The sequence below is a fragment of the Chiloscyllium plagiosum genome, unplaced genomic scaffold (assembly GCF_037043375.1).
Source record: "Chiloscyllium plagiosum isolate Xiang-an unplaced genomic scaffold, Cpla_swu_hap1 HiC_scaffold_12, whole genome shotgun sequence".
In the NCBI taxonomy this organism is placed as follows: Eukaryota; Metazoa; Chordata; class Chondrichthyes; order Orectolobiformes; family Hemiscylliidae; genus Chiloscyllium; species Chiloscyllium plagiosum.
This window is the reverse complement of record NW_028270150.1, coordinates 20992485-21018405: the sequence shown is the minus strand read 5'-3', so window position 1 is coordinate 21018405 and position 25921 is coordinate 20992485. Positions and strand designations below refer to the sequence as shown.

The following is a 25921-nucleotide window of genomic DNA, read 5'->3' as shown; positions in this document are numbered from 1 at the left end:
CCACAACAACAGAGGATAGAAATTTAAGATAATTGTCAGTAGATACTCAAGAATCTGTAGCCAGGTGTCTTTGTACCTCAGATGGCGCCATAAGTGACAACTTGTAAACTTTTCACTGTACTCATGTTGTAGGTTACAGAGAGACCATGGCAAACTAGAGATCTGGGCTGAGAGGTGCCAAATGGAATTTAATGCAGAAAAGTATGAAGTGTTTCACTTTGGAACGAGTAACATGAATAAAGAGTACTGGACTCATGGTAAGATTCTTGGTAGTGTAGATGAGCAGAGAGATCTCAGTCTCCATGTACATTGATCCCTGAGAGTTGCCTACCCAGGTTGATAGGGTTGTTAAGAAGGCATACAATGGGTTAGCTTTTATTTGTAGAAGGATTGAGTTTCGGATCCATGACGTCATGTTGCAGCTGTACAAATCTCTGATGCAGCCGCACTTGGAGTATTGTGTACAGTGCTGGTCTCTGAACTATTAGAAGGATGTGGAAACATTGGAAAGGGTGCAGAGGAGATTTACCGGGATGTTGCCTGGTACAGAGGGATGATCTTATGAGGAAAGGCTGAGGGAATTGAGGCTGTTTTCATTAGAGAGGAGAAGGTTGAGAGGTGACTTAATAGACACATACAAGATGACCCATAGGATTAGATAGGGTGGACAGTGAGAGCCTTTTTCCTCGGATGGTGATGGCTAGCATGAAGGGACATAGCTTTAAATTGAGGGGTGATAGATATAGGACAGATGTCAGAGATAGGTTCTTTATTCAGAGATTAGTAAGGGCGTGGAATGCCCTGTCTGCAACAGTGGTAGACTTGCCAACTTTAAGGGCGTTTAAATGGTCATTGGATAAACATATGGAGAATAATGGGTTTGTGCAGGTTAGATGGGCTTCAGTTTGGTTTCACAGGTCAGCGCAACATCGAGAGTCGAAGAGCCTGTGATGTTCTATGTTCTATATTAACTTCCATTACGAACCAATGCAAATGTGATGTTGAACCTGTGCTGTAAAATTATATGAGAGGGTATTAACTCTTGGCCTATGTATTTTGGTGAACCTTAGTAAACAGACTTTACACTATTTCAAGGTGATATATTGTGAAATTTGGAGTCCTAATGCATGTATATGTAATAGTGGGTTACTTGCAACCCAAATATACTTGATTCAGTGATATAACTGAGGGGAGATGAGCAAGAGATAAAATCTCTATGCACCTAAATATAAAGAAATGACATGACAAAAATAGTCTATTTTTCCCATCCAGTCCCTTATAATATTAATGAACAATGCACCAGAATCCAAATCCGATAAGTAATTTTCCAAGAAGAAATAAATTCTTTATTTCCACTTCCTTCAAACGCCTATTGAAGCTATTCCTAAACATTGGCTTAGAGTCTTAACGAGGAAGCCATTCAGCCCATCAATTTCATGGTGGAATGTTTCTGACTCTGGTATTCTATCGCACAACCTCTAGCAATAAAAAATACACCTGTTTCTGCTCCTAAATTTTGGAAGTGCTTCAAGAAAACCAATATTCCAAGGCAAGCATTTATTTTTGCTCAGGTATGTAACATGCATTTTTCCATTTCTTCGACAGCCCTACAGAATGCCAGTATTTTCTCAGTGAACTCGGGGAATTGTATAAATCACTTCCCTATCAGCATGTTCCAGATCTACAGTGGAGAAACAGAGCAAGAACTAGTGCCCGAGGACTGTGAATTGAACTCTCACTGCCAGGGATTGGAACTAGAACTGTGTTGTGCAAATGGGAGCTTCAGCAAATGTGTCCGATTTCAGAGTCAAGGTGCGTGTCAAATGCAAAAGAAAATAAAACAAAGGGCCTGTGTTCATGTTCAACATCATACTTTATTCTTTTATTGGAAATGCTTTCCTGATTTGCAAGCACAATGTTAAGATGCAGATGGTTAAAAATAGGATTCCTAAAGTTCCAGGGTGATCCTTTCACTTGTTGATTCTCGATGTGAATTCTGCCTAAACTGATTGTAAAATCTGCTGTGAGATAAGCTTTTTCTTACTGTATGTAGAATTTTTCTTTCAGTTTTTTTATATTGCTTTACGTCTGAGCAAGCACAGGTTTACAGCACAATGCTGCCTCCAGTCTGGCATTTAATTGGCATCCACTCACAGAGGCTGCTGTGGTCAGTGCAAACATTGTCACTGAATGTAGCTCTCAGGTTGGAGTTGAGGTACATTGATTAGATTAGAGTGAGATTTACTCTGTATCTATCCAGATATATACCTGAATTTGCTTGCCTGATGTTAAATATTTTTCATGGGAAAGTGTTTCATTTTACAGCTGTATTTCCTCTGAAGTTGACAAGTACAAGTTTGGGAAAAAAGTTGTTAACTGCAAAGGTTAAGAGTGCAAGGTGTAAACTCCAGTGCACAGTGGAGAGTACATCATTGTTTTACTCAATTCAATTCAATTTAATTCAATTCAGCAGAGGAACAACTCTTTGGCCCACCAAGCCTGCGCAGATTCCTAATCCTTATTTAAACCTATTACTTATTGCCCATGCACAGTTTCTTTTATCTCTCTATTTGCGTCCATTCGTGTCTATCAAGATATGCCTTAAATGTTGCTAATGTGCCTGCTTCCATCACATATTTTTGTTTACCAAAATAAATATAGTCAAACATGAGTTGAAATTATTGTTATCTAGCTCTGAGCCAAGTGGTACTATGAATAAGAACCCAAGACATCACATCCAATCCTATTTATCAACAGTTGTATTGGTTTATGGTCTCCACAAGCTCAGAAAGAATTTATTTCATAACTATTGGTGAAGCCATTAATTTTAATTACTCAGATTTTTCTCTGCTTAACAAGGAAGATTACAAAATTCCAGGGATATTGTTGAAATTTTCCACATAATGACTTTTAAAAATATTCCCTCTGGCCTTGAGCAATGTTAGAAAAGTCAGATTGTCCCTGCTGTTCTTTCGTTCCTTTAGACTTTTTAGATTAGATTATATTACAGTGTGGAAACAGGCCCTTTGGCCCAACAAGTCCACACCGACCCGTCGAAGCGCAATACATCCATACCCCTACATTTACCCCTTACTTAACACTACGGGCAATTTAGCATGGCCAATTCACCTTACCTGCATATCTTTGGACTGTGGAAGGAAACCGGAGCACCCGGAGGAAACCCACGCAGAAACGGGGAGAACATGCAAACTCCACACAGTCACCTGAGGCGGGAATTGAACCCAGGTCTCTGGCCCTGTGAGGCAGCAGTGCTAACCACTGTGCCACCGTGCCGCCCTAACCGTGTCCAACTTTGGTTGGACATCCTGTCCTGAAAGATTGATGTCCTAGAAATTGAATGAATATTACATACCGCTGCCAGATGCCTATTTTGCAGAGGAGATAGTTAAAATAGAGTTGGTGCCCAGCCCATCATTTTCCCGTTCTCACCCAAACCCAGCTCCATAATGTAGGGTGGGGGTTACCAAAATTGGCAGCCTCCCCTCCATAAGTAAATAAAGAATTAAGCATCAATTGAACTTGTTTAAAGCACAATTGACCCTAACATTACATTGTCAATGCCATAATATGGTTGGCATAGGTGTGAGCTGGCAGCCCTGTATTTACAAAAAAATGTTTTTCAAACTTTGGGAAGGAAAGTTTTTGAGGGTGCCCTTTTCACAATGTGAGCATTCACCAGAAGATAGTAATCCACCTTCATCCTCCCCATCTGGACTTTTAATTGCACCTGCACCCTGTCCTTCCCATCCTGATGTGGCTAAACTCTCCCTTTCAAACACTTACCTAGATCTGAGATTCCAATAGGTCTTTTTTCAGCTTGAGACTGGTTACAGCACCGGCAGCGCTCATCCCAGAGCTCTGATGTTGCTGACATCTCCAGAGGGTGAACCTCACCGTAATGTGGAAGCCCAACTCTGTACGAATCTAGTCCACCCGCAGCACATCATGGCTGCAGGATATCCGTTTTCTGGATTCCGAGTTCCCTTCTATGTGAGGCATGCTATCTACTATCAATACCAACCACCAACCACCAACCATCCCTGTTCCATGAATTTATGTCCCTTGTCGTAATATTGTTATATTAGAGAATTCATGAACTTTGGCCCAGAATCAATGAAGGGACGATGTGAATTTTAATGAAAGTTTGAGCAAATTGCATTTCCTCATTGTTTCACCTCTTGTCACTTTTGTTGGTACATGTTCTGAGGCAGGGAGGCATTGGATAAATAATGGTGACTTGCCGTAGTGCAGTGTATACAGGTCCTAATTGCTGGAAAGATATTAAGCTTAGACAGTAAGAAATTTATCACTCCTGCAACATCAGTGAGGAAACATACTTACAAGGAGCTTGTGTTAGAATATCAATGTTGAATCCTTTGTGTGGATATAGTGTTATCTCTCTAACCTCTGCTCCCTTCAAGCACAGCTCCATATTGTGAGTATATGGTCAGTGAGTTTATCTTACGGTCCTGTTTGAGCTGTGATAATTGACCAAGTGAACATCATAAGTGAGCTTTGACAGTGAGCGTTGATATTCATTCAAGAGTCAGAGCATCAAAGCTAAATTTGAATCTATTTACATGGTGGGCAAGCTTTCTCGTATTAGTCACTTGACAGAGATCAGGAATGGAAATTTCAATCAATCTGTAGACGTACAATGAATGGCTTTCTTCTGCATATTCTTTGATTGTAACTCAGCCTCCACAATCCAATGAACCCAATCCATGTGAACGAGCTTCTGAACAGATGTTGTCATTCACCAAAGTTTATTTTTACTCAAATGTTTTAGGTCTATTTATCTTGCATCGTGTTGAAACTGCACTATTTGATGGAACATAAAATTGTTATGATATCTCCTTTCCAAACCTTTAACCTCAATAGGAAAGAAAAATAGAGCTGATAATTTATACTCTTGTGGACTCAATATTGAGTTCATCAATTCCAAACCATAATGTATTTCCTCCATTTTGTTCCTTTTCATTTGGTAGGTTGGGCTTTAATTTTTGTTTCTTTTCAATTTCAGATGGCATCTTTACATCATTCTGCCATTCACACCTCTTTTAGTCACATCATTTAGTCACTTTGCTTGACCCATTGCTGTTTCCTTTGGCCTTACTGTTTATTTTCTCCTGTTTTTCACCCTCTGTCAGACCTATCCCACCCTTCAGTCTTCTACTTGATTAAAACATACTACCTTTCTACCTTTGCCAACTCTAATGAAAGGACATGGACCTGTAACATTAACTGTGTTTTTCTCTCACTGCTGATGCTTTCAGACGAGATTTTCATTCTCTCAGCTGATGGTACCACTTGACAATTCAGTTTCCTGAGTGAGGTCTGACTTGGCAGATCACAAATTTTATTTTTGCAATTTGGTTCCATGATGGTCAGTTGCTGAACATTTTCACAAAAAGTTGCCAATCTAATTTTTAAAATAATTTTCTTTTATTAAGAAAAAATAGATTTTTAAATATTACAACAAATACAAAAGAATGCAATTCAAAACAGTACAAAAATAGTACAAAACTAAACTCAAATAATAAAAAAAATTCCCCAACCCACCCCTTATGCGAATGTATAAACATATATGGAGAAGTATAAAATTAAAAAAAACCTCTAAACTAGCTATTTAACTAACTAAATAAATACCTAACAACAAACAAATAAATATTAATAACTCAGCCCAGCCAAACAAAACACTCATACATTCACAGTTCCTCCTCCCTGGATATTGGTCTCATGAAACATACTCGTTACGGCTATATAAAAGCCCTTGTTAGTGTGGCAGATAAATCTGTGTCCAGGTATTTCAAAAAGGGTTGCCATGTCTTATAAAAATTCTCAGTTTTGTGGTGTACCATATTTGCGAGAAAATCCAGGGGAATATGCTCCATAACGATCTTCCGCCAACCCGACAGGCCTGGAGGTTTTTCGGATATCCAACCTAGCAAGATATTCTTCCTTGCACAGAACGTAAGAATATTGAAAAGTTTTTTCTTATGCGCGTCTGCAGGAAATACAATGGGTAGGCCCAAAAGGAGCGAAATAGGGTCCTTCTCCACCCCTACATCTAAAATCCTCTCCATTGCACCCACCACAGCGCTCCAATATGTTTGAAGCCTGTCACAAGACCAAAGACAATGGGTAAGACAGCCCGGGCACACTTTGCACTTGGGACATGCTGAAGATACCCCTGGTTTAAATTTTGACAAACGGTCTGGGGATAAGTGGACCCTGTGGAGAATCTTCAACTGTAAAGCATGGGTCCTATTGCAAATTGATATCTTCCTTGCATTCTCCCAAATATCCTCCCATGCCTCTGAAGAAACTTCAACACCCAGCTCTCTTTCCCACATCTTGCAGAGTCGATCAGACTCATCTGAGGTTGGCACCCCCCAGTTGGTGATATAAAGTACTGACAGAGAGTGTTAATTGATCGAAGGACATCATTACATCTCCCTCAAATAAATCACCCATGCAAGACATACCCCAAGCTGCCCAACGTTTAAATCCTGAATCTATCTACCCGGTTGAAAACCCAGCATACCCAATAAAGGTGTAAACAAAGATGTTTTGCCAATATTACCTTCCCTCTGCCAAATTGCCCTCCATGTTTTAACAGTATTGATGACTATTGGGTTATGGCAATATTCCCTAACTGTCCTCATCTTGTCCAAAAACAGAAAACTGGTAAGGGGGCACCTTGCCTGGGAGGCTTCAATATCTAGCCATATTGAAAGAGGGTCCCCACAAACCCAATCACTCACGTAGGTCAAAAGCGAGCTTAATTGGTAATTTTTAATGTCCGGAAGGTCTACTCCCCCCAATCTGTGAGGCAACTGCAGCTTGGCTAATTTAATGAGGGGCCGTTTACGGTGCCAGATAAAGGAGCTGAACCAACCGTTCAGTCTTCTGAGTGTTTCCTTATTGAAAATCAGGGGAAGCATCCGTATAGGATATAGCAAACAAGGGAGAATATTCATCTTAATAAGCGCTATCCGACCCAACCATGAGACTGGAAGTGCCTCCCATCTTTGGAGATCTTGTTTTTCAAATAATTGAGTAAAATTGGCTTTGAACAGCCAATCTAGAACTGGAGTAATGAATGTGCCCAAATACACAAAACCCCCCTTGTGACCACCTAAATGGGAATCTATAGTTACTCTCAAGAGCCAACTCTTTCGTAAGACCACCCATAGGCATACCCTCTGATTTAGCAAAATTAATCTTATACCCTGAAAAAGCGCCAAATGCGTGAATGCATTGTATCAGGCAAGGCACTGAAACTGCTGGATTTGTCAAGAAAATTAGAACATCATCTGCATACAGCAAGATCTTATGTAATTTTGACCCCACTTCTGGAGCTGATGTATTGAGATCCCCATGAATGGCCTCTGCCAACGGTTCAATCACTAACGTAAAAAGTAATGGCTGCCCCTAGAAATATTAAAATTGCTTGATCGTACCCCGTTGGTAATGACCGCAGCGAGAGGTACACTGTAGAGAATCTTTACCCATCTTATGAAAACTTCGCCCAGACCAAGCCGGTCTAGAGTATAGAAAAGGTACAGCCACTCAACTTGGTCAAATGCCTTCTCTGCATCTAAATAAATCACCAATCCCTGTATTGACTGCTGTTGGCATGCTTGAATTACGTTAAACAGCCTCCTAACATTATTGGAGGATCTGCAACCCTTTATGAAGCTCGTCGGATCCTCTTTAATAATAGAAGGTAACACACTCTCCAGTCTTAATGCGAGAGCCTTCGAGAGGATCTTAAAGTCCACATTTAAGAGTGAGATGGGCCTGTATGAAACACAGACTTCCGGATCCTTCCCTTTTTTAAGGATAAGTGAAATATTGGCCTCTCTCAAAGATGGTGAGAGACAATCATGACTGTATGAATCATTAAACATATTCAGCATCGGGCCTGACAGTATACTTATAAATTCCTTATAGAATTCACTGGGAAGTCCATCAGGACCAGGCGCCTTTTCACTCTGAAGCTGCCTCACCCATCCTTTGGTATGTCCTAACTTAGAAATTTAAAATGTACATCTTAACCACCGCCAGACATAGTTTGAACCAAATTATTATCAATAGAGGAAAAAAAAGGAGAAAAACAAAGCTCCAATTGGATTTCCTCCATTTCTTTTACAGAATGATAAATGCATACCCAAGCAACAATATTTATACATACTATAATTGTTTAAATTAGGTTAGTTTGGCCACAAAGTCTCTTGCCTTCTCCGATGTGTCAAAGAGATGCATGGATCTATCTAAGGTGATCTGAAGCACTGCCGGATATCTCAGGGAGTACTGAATCCCAAGCTCCTTCAGTCTTCTCTTGACACCATCATACAATTTTCATTTCTGGATCACTGCCGCTGAAAAGTCTGAAAAAATAGGATCTTAGACCCCTCGTAAATTAGGCCCTTTGGATCCTTCCCCTGGAGTCTGGAAGCCTCCATGACTCACTCCTCATCTGGGAATGATGGAACCGCACCAGGAAAGGACAAGGGTGTTGACCCAGACCCGACCTCCGTGCTGCAACCCAGTGAGCCCTCTCTATCTTCAATCCTCTCATGCCAGTCTCCAAGTCAAGGAATTTCGGAAGCCAATCTTCAACAAATTCCACAGGCCGCTCACCTTCCTTACCCTCAGGCAGACCGATGATCCGAATGTTTTTTCTCCTGCCCCTGTTTTCAAGATCATCCACTTGGTCACGCAAATTATGAACCTGCGTCTTCAGGGCTTAGATCTCATCCTTGAATGAACTGGCATCAACTTCCACCACTGTGACCCTGTGCTCCACCTCATCCGTCCTCTTCTCCCAGCTTCTGCAGCATGAGAGAGACTGGAACCAGCTTCTCTTCAATCTGTTTCCCCAGCATCTCGCAAAATTTTGAGAGCTGGTTCACCAGATCCTGGAGAGTAATCAACTCTGAGGCTGCTGCAGGCTGAGCTGCAGACCTGACCTCGGATGCTCCTCCTCCCTTTTTAGGCATTTCTGGACAGCTGAAAATACAGGTAAGTCAATTTTTAAATGCTTCTTGGGGCTCCACAATCTTTCCAACGCCCCAAGAAATCCTGATGACCTGGGTTGGGCGGGTTAGAGGACCGTCTTGCTCCTGCTGCGATGCGAAGCTCTGCAGTGTGATCTTCTCAGATCGCCGCCATCTTAGATCCCCCTCGCCAATCTAATTTTAACAAAGCAACATAGCTTGATTACACAGAAGAAAGAGAAAAATAAAAGCTAAAACAATTTGGAAAGATCATATCATAACCAGCAAAAAGGAGTATTCAACCATTTTTCTCAGCAATATCCATCGCAGCACTCAAACCCAATGAAGCATCATGTCTATCTTCAGTCTTTAATTTCTTACTGGACTGCTGAGGTCAGTCAGTTTCCTTCTGTGGTATTTTGCACATTTGTTAAAGTCTCTCCAACCGTCCTTGAGATACATAGACAGAAGTCAAGATTAGAGTGGTGGTGGAAAAGCACAGTAGGTCAGGCAGCATCCGAGGAGCAGGAAAATCGACATTTCGGGCAAAAGCCCTTCATCAGGAAACTGATGAAGGTGGCTGATAGGACACACCCGCACCAATCAACCCCACCGCCCCATGGCCGAACAACTCCCCCTCCCACTCTACCGAGGATATGCAGATCCTGGGCCTCCTCCACTGCCACTCCCTCACCACCCGATGCCTGGAGGAAGAACGCCTCATCTTCCGCCTCGAAGCACTTCAACCCCACGGCATCAATGTGGACTTCACCAGTTTCCTCATTTTCCCTCCCCCAACCTTACCCCGGTTCCAACCTGCCAGCTTAGCATCATCCTCATGACCTGTCCTACCTGCCAATCTTCCTTCCCACCGATCCGCTCCATCCTCCTCTCTGATCTATCACCTTCATCTCCACCTCCATCCTCCTATTGCACTCTTAGCTACCTTCTCCCCAGCACCTCCCCCCTCCCATTTATCTCTCCACCCCCGAGGTTTCCAGCCTCATTCCTGACGAAAGGGTCCCGCCCGAAATATCTATGTTCCTACTCCTCGGATGCTGCCTGACCTGTGGTGCTTTTCCAGCATCACTCTAATTTTGACTCTGATTTCCAGCACCTTCAGTCCTCACTTTTGCCTATACACAGACAAAAACTAACTCACTGCCTTTTGTCACTGAATTCTAAGAAAACAATCAGGGCTTTTCCAGCGACTTTGAACACTTTGAAACTGCAAATCAGCACATCTGAAGATATTTGGATCAGTACACAAATAGGAAAGGTTTGGAGGGATATGGGCCAGGAGCAGACAGGTAGAACTAGGTTAGTTTGGGATTATGTTCGATTAGGCTGGTTGCACTGAAGGGCTTGTTTCTGTGCTGTATGATTCTATGATCCTATGAATCACTTCTTCTGAACTGATCTTGCTTCTGCCCTATGGCCTCTGGCCTCCGGCCTCCAGCCTCTGGCTCCTGGCGCCTGCCTGCTGGCCTCTCCATCTGGATGTAAGAGGTTATTTAGATTACAGGACAACTTATCTGGTCATTTAACTTAACTCACATGATTTTTTGGAAATGCTGTTTGGCCTGTTTGAAGAAAGAATTTCTGATTCTTAAAAATAAGTCACTTTTACAGAACTGAAAAGCAAAAACCCATTTACCTCTTCTTCAGATCATAATGTTGATAATATATGAAACTTTAACACAGTATTTTCAGTTTTTGTTTGAGATTTAATCTTTCTGTTTTACAGTTGGAATTGACTACTACCTTGGATGGGTAAAACTGAAGATAAACGAATTTGAGTTGGACACAAACTACAGTGGTTGGGATTACTTCGACCTATTAAGAAATGCCAGTAGTTGGGTATGTAAAACCACTGAACATATATTCCTGAATGCTCAGTAGGAATATATAATTGTGATTTTTGTCCAAGAAACTCAATTTGGAGATGGAAATAAATTTTAAAAACATTCTTTTCTTCAGTTTAATTTTCTTTTTCTCTTTTGCTTTGGCTGAGTGTTACCCTGTGCAGAGAGTAATTCCCACGCACAGGAACAGCTCGCTGGTTAAGTGAGTTGGTAGATAGAGTAGACCAGAGGAAAATATTAACTTATAATTTAACAGGTATGCTAGAAAAGCAGCATATTATTTCAATGGAGACAGGTTGCAGAACTCTGAAGCATAATGAATGGAAAGGTGATAGCATAGTGGTATTATCGCTGGACTGTTAATCCAGAGACTGAGTTAATGTTCTGGGCACTCAGGTTTAGATCCCACCATGGCAGATGGTGGAAATTGAATCCAATAAAATGAAAATATGGAATTAAGTGTGTAATAATGACGATGAAATCTTTGACGATTGGGGAAAAACCCATCCTGTTCGTGAATGTACATTGGGGGAGGAAATCTGTCATCTTGATCCAGTCTGGCCTACATGTGACTCCAGACTCATAACAATGTGATTGACTCTAAAAACTGCCCTATGAGCAATAAATACTGGCCTAACCTATGACTCCCTCATCTTGTGAATGAATAAAAGAATAATACAGGTAACTGGTCCGTGAGTCCGAATCACAAATTTAGAATGCTAGGTAAGTAATTAAAATGGCAAATGATGACCAGGCTATCATTGCTGTTTATTAAAAACAGCCATCCAGTAAGTAAGCTACCATCCTTGTTTAGTCTGTGACTCCAGACCCATAACAATGTGTTTAAGTCTTAACTGCCCTCTGGGACAGGCAGTAAATGCTGGCCTGTGACATCCTAATCCGGTGAATGAATTTTTAAAAAGTCACTGACACTGTTCCATGTCCCATATTTACACACATGCCTTTTCTTCCTTCTTTATTCTTACATGGATGTATCACTGGTCAGGCTGCCATTCCGAATTTCCTTTGAGAAGGTGCCCCTTGGGGCATAGGTGCACCCTCAGTGCATTAGCGAGGGTGATCTGGAATCTCCGATGACAGAGAAGAAATGGCAATAAAGTTCCAAGACATGATGGTGTGTGACTTGGAGGTGTTGGTGTCCCTATATGTCTGCTGCCCTGGTTCCTCTCGGTGGTCGAGATTGCAGATTTGGGAGATGCTGTTGAAGCAGCCTTGATGAGTTGCTGCTGTGTATCTTGTGTACAATACAAACTGCACTGACTGTGCATTGCTGGAGGGTGTGAATATTTTAAAGAGTGCTTGAAGAGGCACAGATCAAATGAGCTAGTTTGTGCTGGATGGTATTGAGCTCTTTCATGTTGTCAATCCTGCATAGGACACAAAACAAAACTTTTCACTGTATCTCGGTACATGTGACAATCAAAGATCCAATCCAATCCAATCAAATCACATTCCTGACTTGGGAAGTCAGAAGATTAGTTACTCACTGCAGAATAGTCATCCTGTGGCTTCCTTTGGTAACCATTTTATTAATATGGCTGATTCAGTTCAATTTCTGGTCAGTGGCAATCTCTAGGTATTGATTCAGAAATTGTAATACCATTTAAGATGAAAAGGAGATGCTATAGATTCTTTCATTATGAAGGTGGTCATTATCTGGCATTGGTGTGGTATGATTTAATCCAAATAAAGGTGTATTGATCTCATTAGCATTTCTTACTGCAAATAAAAAGGAAATGGATTTATTTCTGTAGAGCTTTTCATGACATCAGGATGTCCCTCGATGGTTTACAGTCAATTGGATGTTTTCAAAGTGGAGTCATGGGTGCAGAGTCATAGGAAATACAGCAGACAATTCGGGTCTTGAAGGACTCCATAAACTGCAATATTTTAACTGTTTTATTAATGCTGGTGGAGGACTAGGACACCAGGAATAAGTTCTCTGTTCTTCAAATTAGTGCCATTGGATCATTTAGGTTCATATCAGAGGCTGATTGAAAACTGAGTTAATGTCTCATTCAAATTTCAACACCTCCAATAGTACGGGACTTTCTCAGTACTGCCTGAAGTATTTTGAGTTTAGGTCTTTAATTGGGACTTGAATTGATAATCTTCTAGCCAAGTGTTGTGAAGCTAATTTTACTTGCCTGTTTTCCATTGAGTAGTTCACATTTGACCACCATTAGGGGAGGAGATTTTGCAGGGGAAGAATAATTTCTGGGCTATGCTAGGAAAGAATAGTGCTATGATGATTCCAGAAGCAGGAACCAACATTATGAGCAAAGAATCAGAAAGTTAGGCTTGATGGATTGAGGCTTAACTTTGTGCAATAGTGTATAACAGATAATAGTGATTCATCAGGTGATGGATTCAATCTCCATGACAGAGATTTGAGCACAAAAATGAAGGTCAGTACTGCCATTGCAGTGGGAATGCTGCCCTGTCAGAGGTGCCATCTTTTAGCTGGGACATTAAACCTAGAGCCTGTCTACTCACTCAGGTGGATTTTAATTTTATTCTTTTATGGGATGTGGGAATGTGGGAATCAATACAAGCCTAACATTTGTTATCATCACTGATTACCCTTGAACCGAGTAGCTTTTCAGGTGATGGTAGAAGAGTCAACCACATTGCTCCGGGTCTCAAACCATGTGTAGGCTGGATCAGGCAAAAAACAGCAGATTTCCTTTTCTAAAGGACATTTTTGAATCAGATGGAATTTTATTTAAAAAATGATGGTAGCCAATGTGGTGAGCTAGCTTAATATTCCAGATAGTTGACAGAATTTAAATTCCACCAACAGTCATTGGAAGAAGAGAACATCGAATATGGAACATTACAGCACAGTAAAGGCCCTTCAGCTCTTGATGTTGCGCTGACCTGTGAAACCAATCTGAAGCCCATCTAACCATCTAAGGGCATGCAGCCTGTTGAGTCCGATCCACCATCCAATGTGATCATGTCAGATCAAACAAGTTAATGGCTTTTACCCACACTATCCTCATAACCCTTTATGTCATTGGTAATCAGCAATCTATCAGTCTCTACTTTAAACATACTGAGAAACTAAACTTCCAGAGCCCTCTGAGTTGGAGAATTCTAAAGGTACACAACCCTATTAGTGAAAGGTTTTCTCATCTGGTCCGAAATGGCATGCTTTTCAATTTGAAATTGTGACCCCTGTTTCTGGACTCTCCACCTGTGAAATATCTCACCTGCAGATACCCTGTCTATCTCTTTAAATATTTTGTAGGTATCAATGATATCATCTCTCATTTTTCAAAACTCTTGAGAATACAGGCCCAGTTTGCCAACCTTTCTTCGGTCGAACAGTCCCTCCATCTGAGGAACAAATCTGTTGTCTCTTTGTTGCACTTTCTCTCTTGGAATCATTTCTTTCCTGAGATAAGGAAAGCATCTTTAGGACACCACACCTCAATCTTTTCTGAAGTGAAGAGATCAAAATTGCACTCAGTCCTCCAGATGCAGTCTAACTGAGCTGCTATCTCTTTGACGCAAGACTTCACAATTCCTGTACCAAACTCCTCTGACAGTAAAGGCTTTCCTCAGCTCCTTATCATTCTACTGAATGTGCCTGTGCTGACTCTTTAGTAGAGCTGTCTAATTTGTCCCACTGGAAATGTGTTGCTGGAAAAGCGCAGCAGGTCAGGCAGCATCCAGGGAACAGGAGAATCGACGTTTCGGGCATAAGCCCTTCTTCAGGAATGGGGAAAGTTGGTCCAGCAGGCTAAGATAAAAGGTAGGGAGGAGGGACTAGGGGGAGGGGCGTCAGAAATGTGATAGGTGGAAAGAGGTCAAGGTGAGGGTGATAGGTCAGACTGGGGTGGGGGCGGAGAGGTCGGGAAGAAGATTGCAGGTTAGGAAGGCGGTGCTGAATTCGATGGATTTGACTGAGACAGGGTGGGGGGAGGGGAAATGAGGAAACTAGTGAAATCCGAGTTCATCCCTTGTGGTTGGAGGGTTCCTAGGCGGAAGATGAGGCGTTCTTCCTCCAACCGTTGTTTTGTTGTGGTCTGACGATGGAGGAGTCCAAAGACCTGCATATCCTTGGTGGAGTGGGAGGGGGAATTGAAATGTTGAGCTACAGGGTGGTTGGGTTGGTTGGTCCGGGTGTCCCAGAGGTGTTCTCTGAAACGCTCCGCAAGTAGCCGGCCTGTCTCCCCAATATAGAGGAGGCCACATCGGGTGCAGAGGATGCAATAGATGATGTGTGTGGAGGTGCAGGTGAATCTGTGGCGGATATGGAAGTTTCCTTTGGGGCCTTAGAGGGAGGTGAGGGGGGAGGTGTGGGCGCAAGTCTTGCACCTCCTGTGGTTGCAGGGGAAGGTGCCGGGAGTGGAGGTTGGGTTGGTGGGGGGTGTGGATCTGACGAGGGAGTCACGGAGGGAGTGGTCTTTACGGAATGCTGATAGGAGAGGGGAGGGAAATATATCCTTGGTGGTGGGGTCCGTTTGGAGATAGCGGAAATGACGGCGGATGATGCGCTGTACGTGGAGATTGGTCGGGTGGTAGGTGAGGACCAGTGGGTTCTGTCCTGGTGGCGGTTGGAGGGGCGGGGCTCAAGGGCGGAGGAGCGGGAAGTGGAAGAGATGCGGTGGAGGGCATCGTCGACCACGTCGGGGGGGAAATTGCGGTCCTTGAAGAAGGAGGCCATCTGGGTTGTGCGTTTTTGGAACTGGTCCTCCTGGGAGCAGATGCGGCGGAGTCGAAGGAATTGGGAGAATGGGATGGCGTTTTTACAGGGGGCAGGATGGGAGGAGGTGTAGTCCAGGTAGCTGTGGGAGTCGGTCGGTTTGTAGTAGATGTCCGTGTTGATTTGGTCGTCTGAGATAGAAATAGAAAGGTCGAGCAAGGGGAGGGAGGAATCTGAGACTGTCCAGGTGAATTTGAGGTCGGGGTGGAAGGTGTTGGTGAAGTGGATGAACTGTTCAACTTCCTCGTGGGAGCACGAGGCGGCGCCGATACAGTCATCGATGTAGCGGAGGAAAAGGTGGGGGGTGGGGCCAGTGTAGTTGCAGAAGATGGATTGTTCCACATATCCTACGAAGAGGCAGGCATAGCTGGGGCCCATGCGGGTGCCCATGGCTACTCCTTTCGTTTGGAGGAAGTGGGAGGATTGGAAAGAGAAGTTGTTCAGGGTGAGGACCAGTTCCGTCAGTCGAAGGAGGGTGTCAGTGGAAGGGTACTGGTCGGTACGGCGGGAAAGAAAGAAGCGGAGGGCTTTGAGTCCTTCGTGATGGGGGATGGAGGTGTACAGGGACTGGATGTCCATGGTGAAAATAAGGCGTTGGGGACCTGGGAAGCGAAAATCAAGGAGCAGGTGGAGGGCATGGGTGGTGTCCCGAACGTAGGTGGGGAGTTCTTGGACTAAGGGGGACAGGACGGTGTCAAGGTATGCGGAGATGAGTTCGGTGGGGCAGGAGCAGGCGGAGACAATGGGTCGGCCGGGGCAGTCAGGTTTGTGGATTTTGGGCAGGAGGTAGAATTTGTCCCACTCCCCAACTCCTTTCTTCAAAGCTTAATGTTTGCTTCCCCTTATGCATTTAGTCAGTTGCTCTTTGAATATTATTATTATTGAATCCACTTTCATTGTTCATTTAGTGAAGTTCGATTTGAACAACGTATCATATTGAAAAAACGTTTCCCCATATCATTTCTGGTTTTATGGTTAAACACCTTACAATACATGGGACTTGGTTACTAACCACAGTGCCATTGGAATATGTGAAAATGTGTTCCATTTGATTTATGTCATTGCAGCCCAGTACAAAAGAAAAAACATTCCAAGAGTGTTCCCACATTAGGTGGCATGGTGTCTCAGCAGTTAACACTGCTGCCTCACAGCGCTAGGGACCGGGTTTGATTCTAGCTTCGGGCGACAGTCTGTGTGGAGTTTGCACATTCTCCCACTTTATGCGTGGTTTTCCTCTGGGTGTTCTGGTTTTCTCCCATAATCCAAAGACGTGCCGGTCAGGTGAATTGGCTATGCTAAATTGCCTGTAGTGTTAATAGATGTGTAGGTTAGGTGCGTTAGTCAGGGGTAAATGTAGATTATTAGGGAATGGGTTTGGGTGGGATACTCTTTGGAGGGTAGGTGTGGACTTGTTGGGCTGAAGGGCCTGTTTCCACATTGTAGGGATTCTATAGATAACTCCTCTTTAAGCAATATTGGGGATCCCCTACCTCTGGCCACTCTCACTGAGAATTATAGAATCATGCACTACAAAAGAGGCTCTTCAGCCCATCCGGTCTGTACCACCAAAGCTGCACTGAATATACACCAATCCCACTTTATAATCATTTGCTCATTACTTTGAATGTTATGACATTTCAAGTGTTCATCCAAGTACTTTTAAAAGACTGTGAGGTTACCTGCCTCACAATCCCAGGTCCTGGCTCCAAACTTAAAAAGGAAGATGGTCAGCTCCAAAACAGAGCAACATCTGTTGCCCATTTCAGTAAATGTTTCAGGTCTATCTTTGGCCACAGGTAAAACTCTAGTGAATTGACAAATACAAAATAAAAGCAGAGGTGCTTCATATGCCTGGTTCCAGTAGGGGAGAAATGTGGGAACAATGCAGATGTCCTCCTCTGGAATCCCTTAAGTATCCCCTGGATTGATGGATCCCAGTTTGTAAATGTATGCTCTCGCTCTGAGTGGAGTTACCAAGCAAGTTAATGCAAATTAATGGCTTGCTGCCATTCTCTAGTCACAGTCACAACAGTGTCACTTAGCAATTAGTTGATGTTTCTATCCACACATTTTCATATTCTGTTATTATGTTCTAGCTGGAAGCTGCACTCCTAACACACGATGTATCTGATGCAAATATCCACGTCCTCTGCCCAGAGGCAACCTTTATAGATCAACAGTACCCAGTCCTTGGTTTTATGTTGGCAGTAAATCAGAGTTACAGTATCGATTGGCTCCAGCAAGGATTCCACATCTTAATTAATACCAGTGAATACGTATGTGATGTAAAACTTGGAGGTAAGATGATGTGGAGCAGGTCAGACTTTTGTTGTATGTGAATGTCTTCTGAGTTTTTAATCATATAGTTTTTTTTTTCTCTAACTGTGTTTCCCCGATTTTCTCTCTCTGTCACATACGAGAATGTTTTTAAGCAACCCAGATCCATTCTTTGTTGAGGTTGGCTTTATCCCTGTTAATTGTTTTTTTGCGCTGGATTATTTACATTACTTTTCCATTGTTACCTGAAACATTACTGTCCACCAAAATGGTGTTTTACTGACATTTTGATCCAATTGTCCCATCCCATTTCTCAGAGCCAGGTCCTGCAGTGCCTCCTTTCTTGTTGGACTGGAATCTGTAGCTGATGTAGGAAATGCTGCAGATCACATGTGATGGGTGACATGGCGTTTTGCTGGGGATCTCTATGACTCTATGACTAGAAACTCTTGCCCCCACTATCCTTTACACCACTAATTTCTAGGCTTGTATTTGGATAATAACTGTACAATTAGTGAAACTTAGATTATCTGAACGAAAAGGGGGCAGTATTTTGTTCAGTGATTGATTATTCGGTTAGTTGATTCAATGCCTCTCCTCTGGGGCTCAGAGTTTTCTGAAGTCTCTTTTTCCTCACCGTGCCTGCCTTACTTCCTCTCTCTGTCTCCGGGTTTGTTTCTGAGCAGACACACACTTGTGTGTGGGACCTGCAGCATTGCTGAAGCTTCCCAACACCTCACCTGCATGAGTTCAATGGGATTGACACAGTGAGCACTAGCTAATTCAGCACCTCACTCAGGAGACGAGGCAGCAGCACACTGAGTGAGAGCCCCTGTCTGCCCCCTCCCTGCACCCAACCCCTATCTACCCCCACAGCCCCAGCCCCTGTACAGGACAATGTTGGAGAGATTATCTGGGGAAAGGAGGTTTAGAGTCCACTTTTTTGTAGAGCTCCAGGGTGAGTGTGGGGAGACAGAGAGAGAGCAGGCGGTCAGTCATTTGGAGTCGGTGCCGGGGCTCATAGAGTCATAGAAGTGTACAGCATGGAAACAGACTCTTCAGTCCAACCCGTCCATGACGACCAGCTATCCCAACCCAATCTAGTCCCACCTGCCAGCACCCGGCCCATATCCCTCCAAATCCTTCCTATACACATACCCATCCAAATCCTTTTAAATGTTGCAACTGTACCAGCCTCCACCACATCCTCTGGCAGCTCATTCCATACACATACCACCCTCTGTGTGAAAACGTTGCCCTTAGGTCTCTGTTATATCGTTCCCCTCTCACCCTAAACCTATGCCCTCTAGCTCTGGACTCCCCCACCCCAGGGAAAAGATTTTGTCTATTTATCCTATCCATGCCCCTCATAATTTTATAAACCTCTATAAGGTCACCCCTCAGCCTCCGACGCTCCAGGGAAAACAGCCCCAGCCTATTCAGCATCTCCCTATAGTTCAAACCATCCAACCCTGGCAACATCCTTGTAAATCATTTCTGAACCCTTTCAAGTTTCACAACATCTTTCCAACAGGGAGGAGACCAGAATTGCATGCAATATTCCAACAGTGGCCTAACCAATGTCCTGTACAGCTGCAACATGACCTCCCAAATACTGTACTCAATACTCCGGCCAAAAAGGAAAGCATACCAAACGCCTTCTTCACTATCCTCTCTATCTGCGACTCCATTTTCAAGGAGCTATGAACCTGCACTCTAAGGTCTCTTTGTTCAGCAACACTCCTTAGGACCTTACCATTAAGTGTACAAGTCCTGCTAAGTTTGCTTTCCCAAAATGCAGCACCTCACATTTATCTGAATTAAACTCCAATTGCCACTTCTCAGCCCATTGACCCATCTGGTCCAGATCTTGTTGTAATCTGAGGTAACCTTCTTCGCCGTCCACTGTATCTCCAATTTTGGTGTCATCTGCAAACTTACTAACTCTACCTCTTATGCTCGCATCCAAATCATTTATATAAATGACAAAAAGTAGAAGACCCAGCACCGATCCTTGTGGCACTCCACTGGTCACAGGCCTCCAGTCTGAAAAACACCCGTCCACCACCACCCTCTGTCTTCTACCTTTGAGCCAGTTCTGTATCCAATTGGCTAGTTCTCCCTGTATTACGTGAGATCTAACCTTACTAACCAGTCTCCCATGGGGAACCTTGTGGACTGTTATCGGCAGTATTTCAGTAAGCCGAGTTCACTTTTAATCACCGTAAACAAAAGACATGGTCAGTGTTGGAAACACCTCTTTGATGTAATGTTTCTATCGGGACCTTGAGATCTTCTTTGGATAATCTGAAATTCGGATAATTGATATTCGGACATTCGAGGTTCCTCTGTATTTGTGCACCTCTCTGTAATTTCTTTACAAATGTGTCTCTTTTCATCCTCCCCACTAGTTTGTGACTTTTACGCTACATTGAGCAATGTACTTGCTGTTTTTTCTTGTTCCTTGGCTCTAACCAAATTAATTTCGTTCTTGACCCCTTGAGAACATTATCTTTCTCTCGTACTGCAATTCTACTTAATCAATACTGCCACCTCTCCCCTTTCTCACCCTTTCCTACCTTTCCTGAACATCTTTATTTCAGGATTATTTAACACCCAATTCTGCCCATCCTTGTGTCTGCTTGTTATTATCACAACATCTTACTTCCACCTGCCAATTAGCACGGCAACATGACAATTTTATTTATCACATTCTGTACAATCGTATACATCTGCAGCTACGTTTATTAATATTCATTACTTTCTCCCTTACTCTGACCCTTTCGATTCACTTACTATTCTGGTACTACTTCTCTCTCCCAACATTTTGTATATCTTGGTATTCCTCTCTGATAGAAGGCTCCTCCCCACAGATCCCCAGTAACACAAGCAAAATGTTCTGCAGGGAACCTGTTCAGATGCAAACCATGTGGCCTGTACAGGTTACATCTTCCCCAGAGCTAGTTCCAATGTCTAAAAATCTAAAACCCTCCCTCTTCTCCAACCACCCATTGATCTGCCCTTGTCTTCCTATTTCTGTACCCCATTTACATGTGGCACTGGAAATTATCTGGAGATTATTTGAGGCAATTTGAGATTTTTGATATCCTGCTTGCTAATTTTCTAGCTAGCTCCCTAAAATCTGACTGCAGGATGATATCCCTCTTGCCACTTGTGTCATGGGCTTTAAGTGGACCATGACTGTAGACCGATCACTCTGCTACCTCAGGCTGATCTGCATCTGTTCAGTGTGACCCTGGCACCAAGGAGGTAACAACCATCCTACACTTACATCTGTAGTTGCAGAAACATTGACCTATTTCTCTAACTCCTCATTTGTTTTGTCTATGAATGTGTACTCTCTGTCTCTGTATGTAGCTATGTCTGTCTGACTGTGTATTCAGCTGTATCTGTCTGTGTGTGTGCTACGTGTGGTGTGTGCGTGCATGTGTATATGGCTGTGTCTCCCTGTGTATCTGCCTGTATCAGTGTATGTCTCCCTATGGTGTGTGTTTCTGCCTATGTGTGTGTATTTGTCTGGATGCTATTGCATGTGTGTGTGTGTTTGGCTGTGTCTCCCTGTTTAATCTGCCTGTATGACTGTATGTCTGCCTGTGGTATGTGTTTCTGTCTATGTGTATTGGACTGTGTGAGTGTGTCTGTATGTTATTGCATGCGTGTGTGAGTTTTTGTGTGTCTGTGTGTTTGGCTGTGTCTCCCTGTGTATCTGCCTGTATGAGTGTATGCCTGCCTGTGGTGTGTGTTTCTGTCCATGTGTAGGTGTGTGTGTGTGTGTCTGTATGCTATTGCATGTGTGTGTGTGTCTGGCTGCATCTCCCTGTATATCTGCCTGTATCGTTGTATGTCTGTTTATGGTGTGTGTTTCTGTCTATGTGTGTTGGTGTGTGAGTGTGTCTGTCAGTTCTTACATGTATCTGTGTATGTGGTCCAAAGAAGCAGCAGCTCCTCTAACTTCATCTACATTATAGAGTTAATAAAGAATGGACACAAAAACAGAAATTGCTGGAGAAGCTCAGCAGGTCTGGCAGCAATTGTGAAGAGAGTCTGAGGATGGGTCATCAGATCTGAAACATTAACTCTGATTTATCTTCACAGATGCTGCCAGACCTGCTGAGCTTCTCCAGCAACTTCTGTTTTTCTTTCTGACTTACAGCATCCTCAGTTCTTTCAGTTATTAATAAAAAATGGACACTCAGCCTACCAGATCGGGTCAAGTACTTACCTGACTTTAGGCTCCCTATATCACGTAGAGACACTAATGCTATTCGTTTTCCTGGACTTTTTTTCCTGCAGATGGCATCCGGCAAATGGGGAACACATCAGGAATACAAGGCCACAGCATAGTCAGCTGCAATCTGATACATGAAGCACGGAGTTCAAATGCAAGCAGCATGACCACTGAAAGCATCTGGAATGCATCAGATTTGGAAAATATTTCAGTTGAGAATTCAACAGCTCTGTTTGGGAAATCGATGGAGACTCGATCAACAGGTTCTATGTGGGAAAAAAATAACTCAACTGATGCTCCCAGTTACACGGGGTCAGTAAACCGACCAGAACAGAGAAGGGCAACAACAACAGTTCTTCCAACTCAGACAACTGGACAGTCAGAGATGATGACAGATATAACAGCCACTGTTACCATGGAAACAGGTACTCTTGCACAAAGTGCTGCCTTTGTGGTATGGAGAGTTAAAACAGCAAAAAGGTTGCGGTGTGGCACAAATTGAAAATACAGATGGCAAGGATGCCCATGTAAATCTATTAATTGCTCAAGAGATGTCTAATCAAGAAATCTGAATAGAATACTTTGGCAAAATCATGTGGATTCTTGCAGTGTAATGTATAGTCTAGCCAAGAATTACTCATGTGGTCCTGGAAAGAAAGGTGCACGAGTATTTCTGAAACAAAAACAGACATTGCTGGAAAAGCTCAGCGGTTCTGGCAGCATCCGTGAGGTGCAGTCAGAGTTAATATTTCGAGTTAGGTGACCCTTTCTCGGAGGAAGGGTCACTGGACCTGAAATGTTAACTCTGAGCTCAGACCTGAGGTGTTAACTCTGATTTACCTTCACAGATGCTGTCGGACCTGCTGAGCTTTTCCAGCAACTTCTGCTTTTGTTTCTGATTTACAGCATCCGCAGTTCTTTTGGTTTTTGCTCCAATATTTCTCTTGTGTCTTTCACAACTTTACTATATTCCAAAGTGCTTTGCATCCAATTCAGTAATTTTGAACTACAGTCATTATTGCAATATGATAATGAGAATTTATAAACAATGCTGATTAAGGGATAAGGAACACCACTGCTCCTTTCCAAAATGGGTCCTTGAGTTCTTTTGCATCCACCTGGGTGATCAGATGCTTTTGTGTTGTGATATGGCCAATGGTCCAAAAAGAACATATTCAAGGTTGTTCTTTATACACCAACTCATATTTCACTTGAATGCTTTCCTTCATCGGACAGGGTATTGAGTACAAGAGTTGGGAGGTCATGTTACAATTGTGAAAGACATTGCATCGGCCACATTTGGAATACTGCGTACAGTTCTGGTCGCCACATTACCAAAAGGATGTGGACATTTTGGAGAGTTTCCGGAGAAGATACACCAGAATGTTGCCTGGAAAGGAGGGTGCTAGCTATGAGGAGAGGTTGATTATATTAGTATTATTTTCATTGGAAAGATGGAGGGTGAGGGGGGGATCTGATTGAGGCCTACAAAATCATGAGAGGTGTAGACAGGATGTAGAGCAAGAAACATTTTCCCAGAGTAGAGGACTCAATTACTCTGAGTCATGAGTTCAAAGTGAGAGGGGGAATGTTTAGGGGAGATATACATGGAAGATTCTTTATGCAGAGGGTGGTGGGTGCCTGGAATGCATTGGCAGCAGAGGTGTCAGGAGCAGGAAAGGTAGTGCCATTTAAGATGTATCTAGACAGATATATGAATGGGCAGGGAGCAGAGGGATACAGATCCTTAGAAAATAGGTGGCAGATTTAGACAGAGGATCTGGATCGGTGAATGCCTGGAGGGCCGAAGGGCCTATTCCTGTGCTGTAATGTTCTTAGTTCTTTGTTCTTTCTTTGTTAATTAATGCTTTATCTCTGTCTAAGAAGGTATGTTTGCTGTTGTCTTGTTAAGCCTTGACAATGCACTCAGATCATTATTCTCTTTGGTATAAAATTTCCAGGAATGTTACCATGGCTTGAATATTTCAGCTATGAGAAAAGATTGGATAGGCTGGGATGGTTTTCCTTCAAACATATGAGACTGAGGGGTGGTTTAATTGCGGTGAAGCAAATAATGAGAGGCTTAGGTAGAGTGAACAGGGAAGACCTGTTTCTCCTAGCAAGGAGGTCAGTTACCAAAGGGCATAGATTTAAGGTAGCTGATAGGGGATTCGATGGAACATAAGGAAAAGCCTGTAATTCACTGCCAATTTGATGATTGAGGTGGACAGATTAATGCAGAAGGCAATTGACATACTTGCGTTCATTGAACAGTTTATTGAGTATAGGAATGTGGATGTCATGCTGAGGCTCCCTGCCCATTCATGTATCTGTCTAGATACATCTTAAATGGCACTACCTTTCCTGCCCCTGACACCTCTGCTGCCAATGCATTCCAGGCACCCACCACCCTCTGCATAAAGAATCTTCCATCTATATCTCCCCTAAACATTTCCTCTCTCACTTTGAACTCGTGACCCGTAGTAATTGAGTCCTCCACTCTGGGAAAATGTTTCTTGCTCTCCATCCTGTCTACACCTCTCATGATTTTGTAGGCCTCAATCAGGTCACCCCTCAACCTCCATCTTTCCAATGAAAATAATACTAATCTAATCAACCTCTCCTCATAGTTAGGCCACTTTTAGAATACTGAAATCAATTCTGGTCTCCCTGCTATAGGAAAGATGCTGTTAAACTTGGAAGGGTTCAGAAGAGACTTACAAGGATGTTGCCAGACTTGGAGAGTTTGAACTACAGGGACTGAGTACGCTGAGGCTTTTATCCCTGGTGCATCGGAGACTGTGGACTGACCTTATTGAGGTTCATAAAATCATGAGGGGCATGGATACAAGTGTAAAAAACTAGGGGGCATTGCTTTAAGGTGAAAAGGAAAAGATCTAAAATAGTCCTGAGGGTCAACGTTGTCACGCAGAGGATGGTGCATGTATGGAACGAGCAACAAGAATCCCCTATCAGTCACCTCCATCAGTTTCCCGATGAAGGGCTTTTTCCCAAAACGTTGATTTTCCTGCTCCTCAGATGCTGCCTGACCTGCTGTGCTTTTCCAGCACCACACTCTTGGACGCTAATCTCCAGCATCTGTAGTCATCACTTTCACCTTAAATCTATGCCCCATGGAACTGATCTCCCTGTTAAGACAAGCAGGTTTTCCCTAACCACTTCCTCAACTTATTTTTCAACTGTTTCTGAATTGTTCAAAGGCTCCCTGGATTCCCAGAGCTGCCTCACTCCACTGCTTCCTCTCTTTGTGCTGTTACGAGATGCTAGATTTGGGATAAGATGATTATATTTTGACAAACCACAATTAAATTGTATTTGCTGAGGCCACTATACTAATAATGTTTGAATACACAAGGTTAAGAAAACACACCTATTTATTTAAAAAAGTGCTATGTGAAATTGGAGAAACTGGAAGTGATTTGTAGGGTGTGGAGTTTGTCCTGAGCTTTATGTTCGGAAAATATTAGGAAGGGTGACAACTTGAACAGGCTGGAGTATGGTCAGGTGGTTTTAACTGACATTCCAAATGAAAGAAATTTTATTAATTCATTAATTTGGGATTTTACTTTTCACAAATAGCCTGTCATTTTATAACATAGAACATCCAGTAACTGATTGGCTCAATCGTGGCCTCAACCTACCATGTGAGCAAGTCTTGATTCTGCTTTCCTGTTCAGTTTGCGCTGAGTTTCAACATAATTCATTTTCTTGAGATCCAAAGTTGTCTAAAGTTGTTTGAAGTGTATCC

General features: G+C 42.9%; 1 protein-coding gene across 1 annotated transcript in view; it reads left to right on the top strand.

Annotated features, from left to right (window-relative positions):
• Positions 1 to 25921, top strand: part of LOC122555580 (uncharacterized) — a 132622-nt gene that overhangs the window by 20393 nt on the left and 86308 nt on the right. Inside the window, exons 6-9 of the mRNA XM_087992481.1 lie at positions 1606 to 1812; positions 10774 to 10886; positions 17723 to 17924; positions 22218 to 22577. Coding sequence (XP_087848607.1) covers positions 1606 to 1812; positions 10774 to 10886; positions 17723 to 17924; positions 22218 to 22577 — 882 coding nt within the window. The remainder of the gene's footprint in view (positions 1 to 1605; positions 1813 to 10773; positions 10887 to 17722; positions 17925 to 22217; positions 22578 to 25921) is intronic.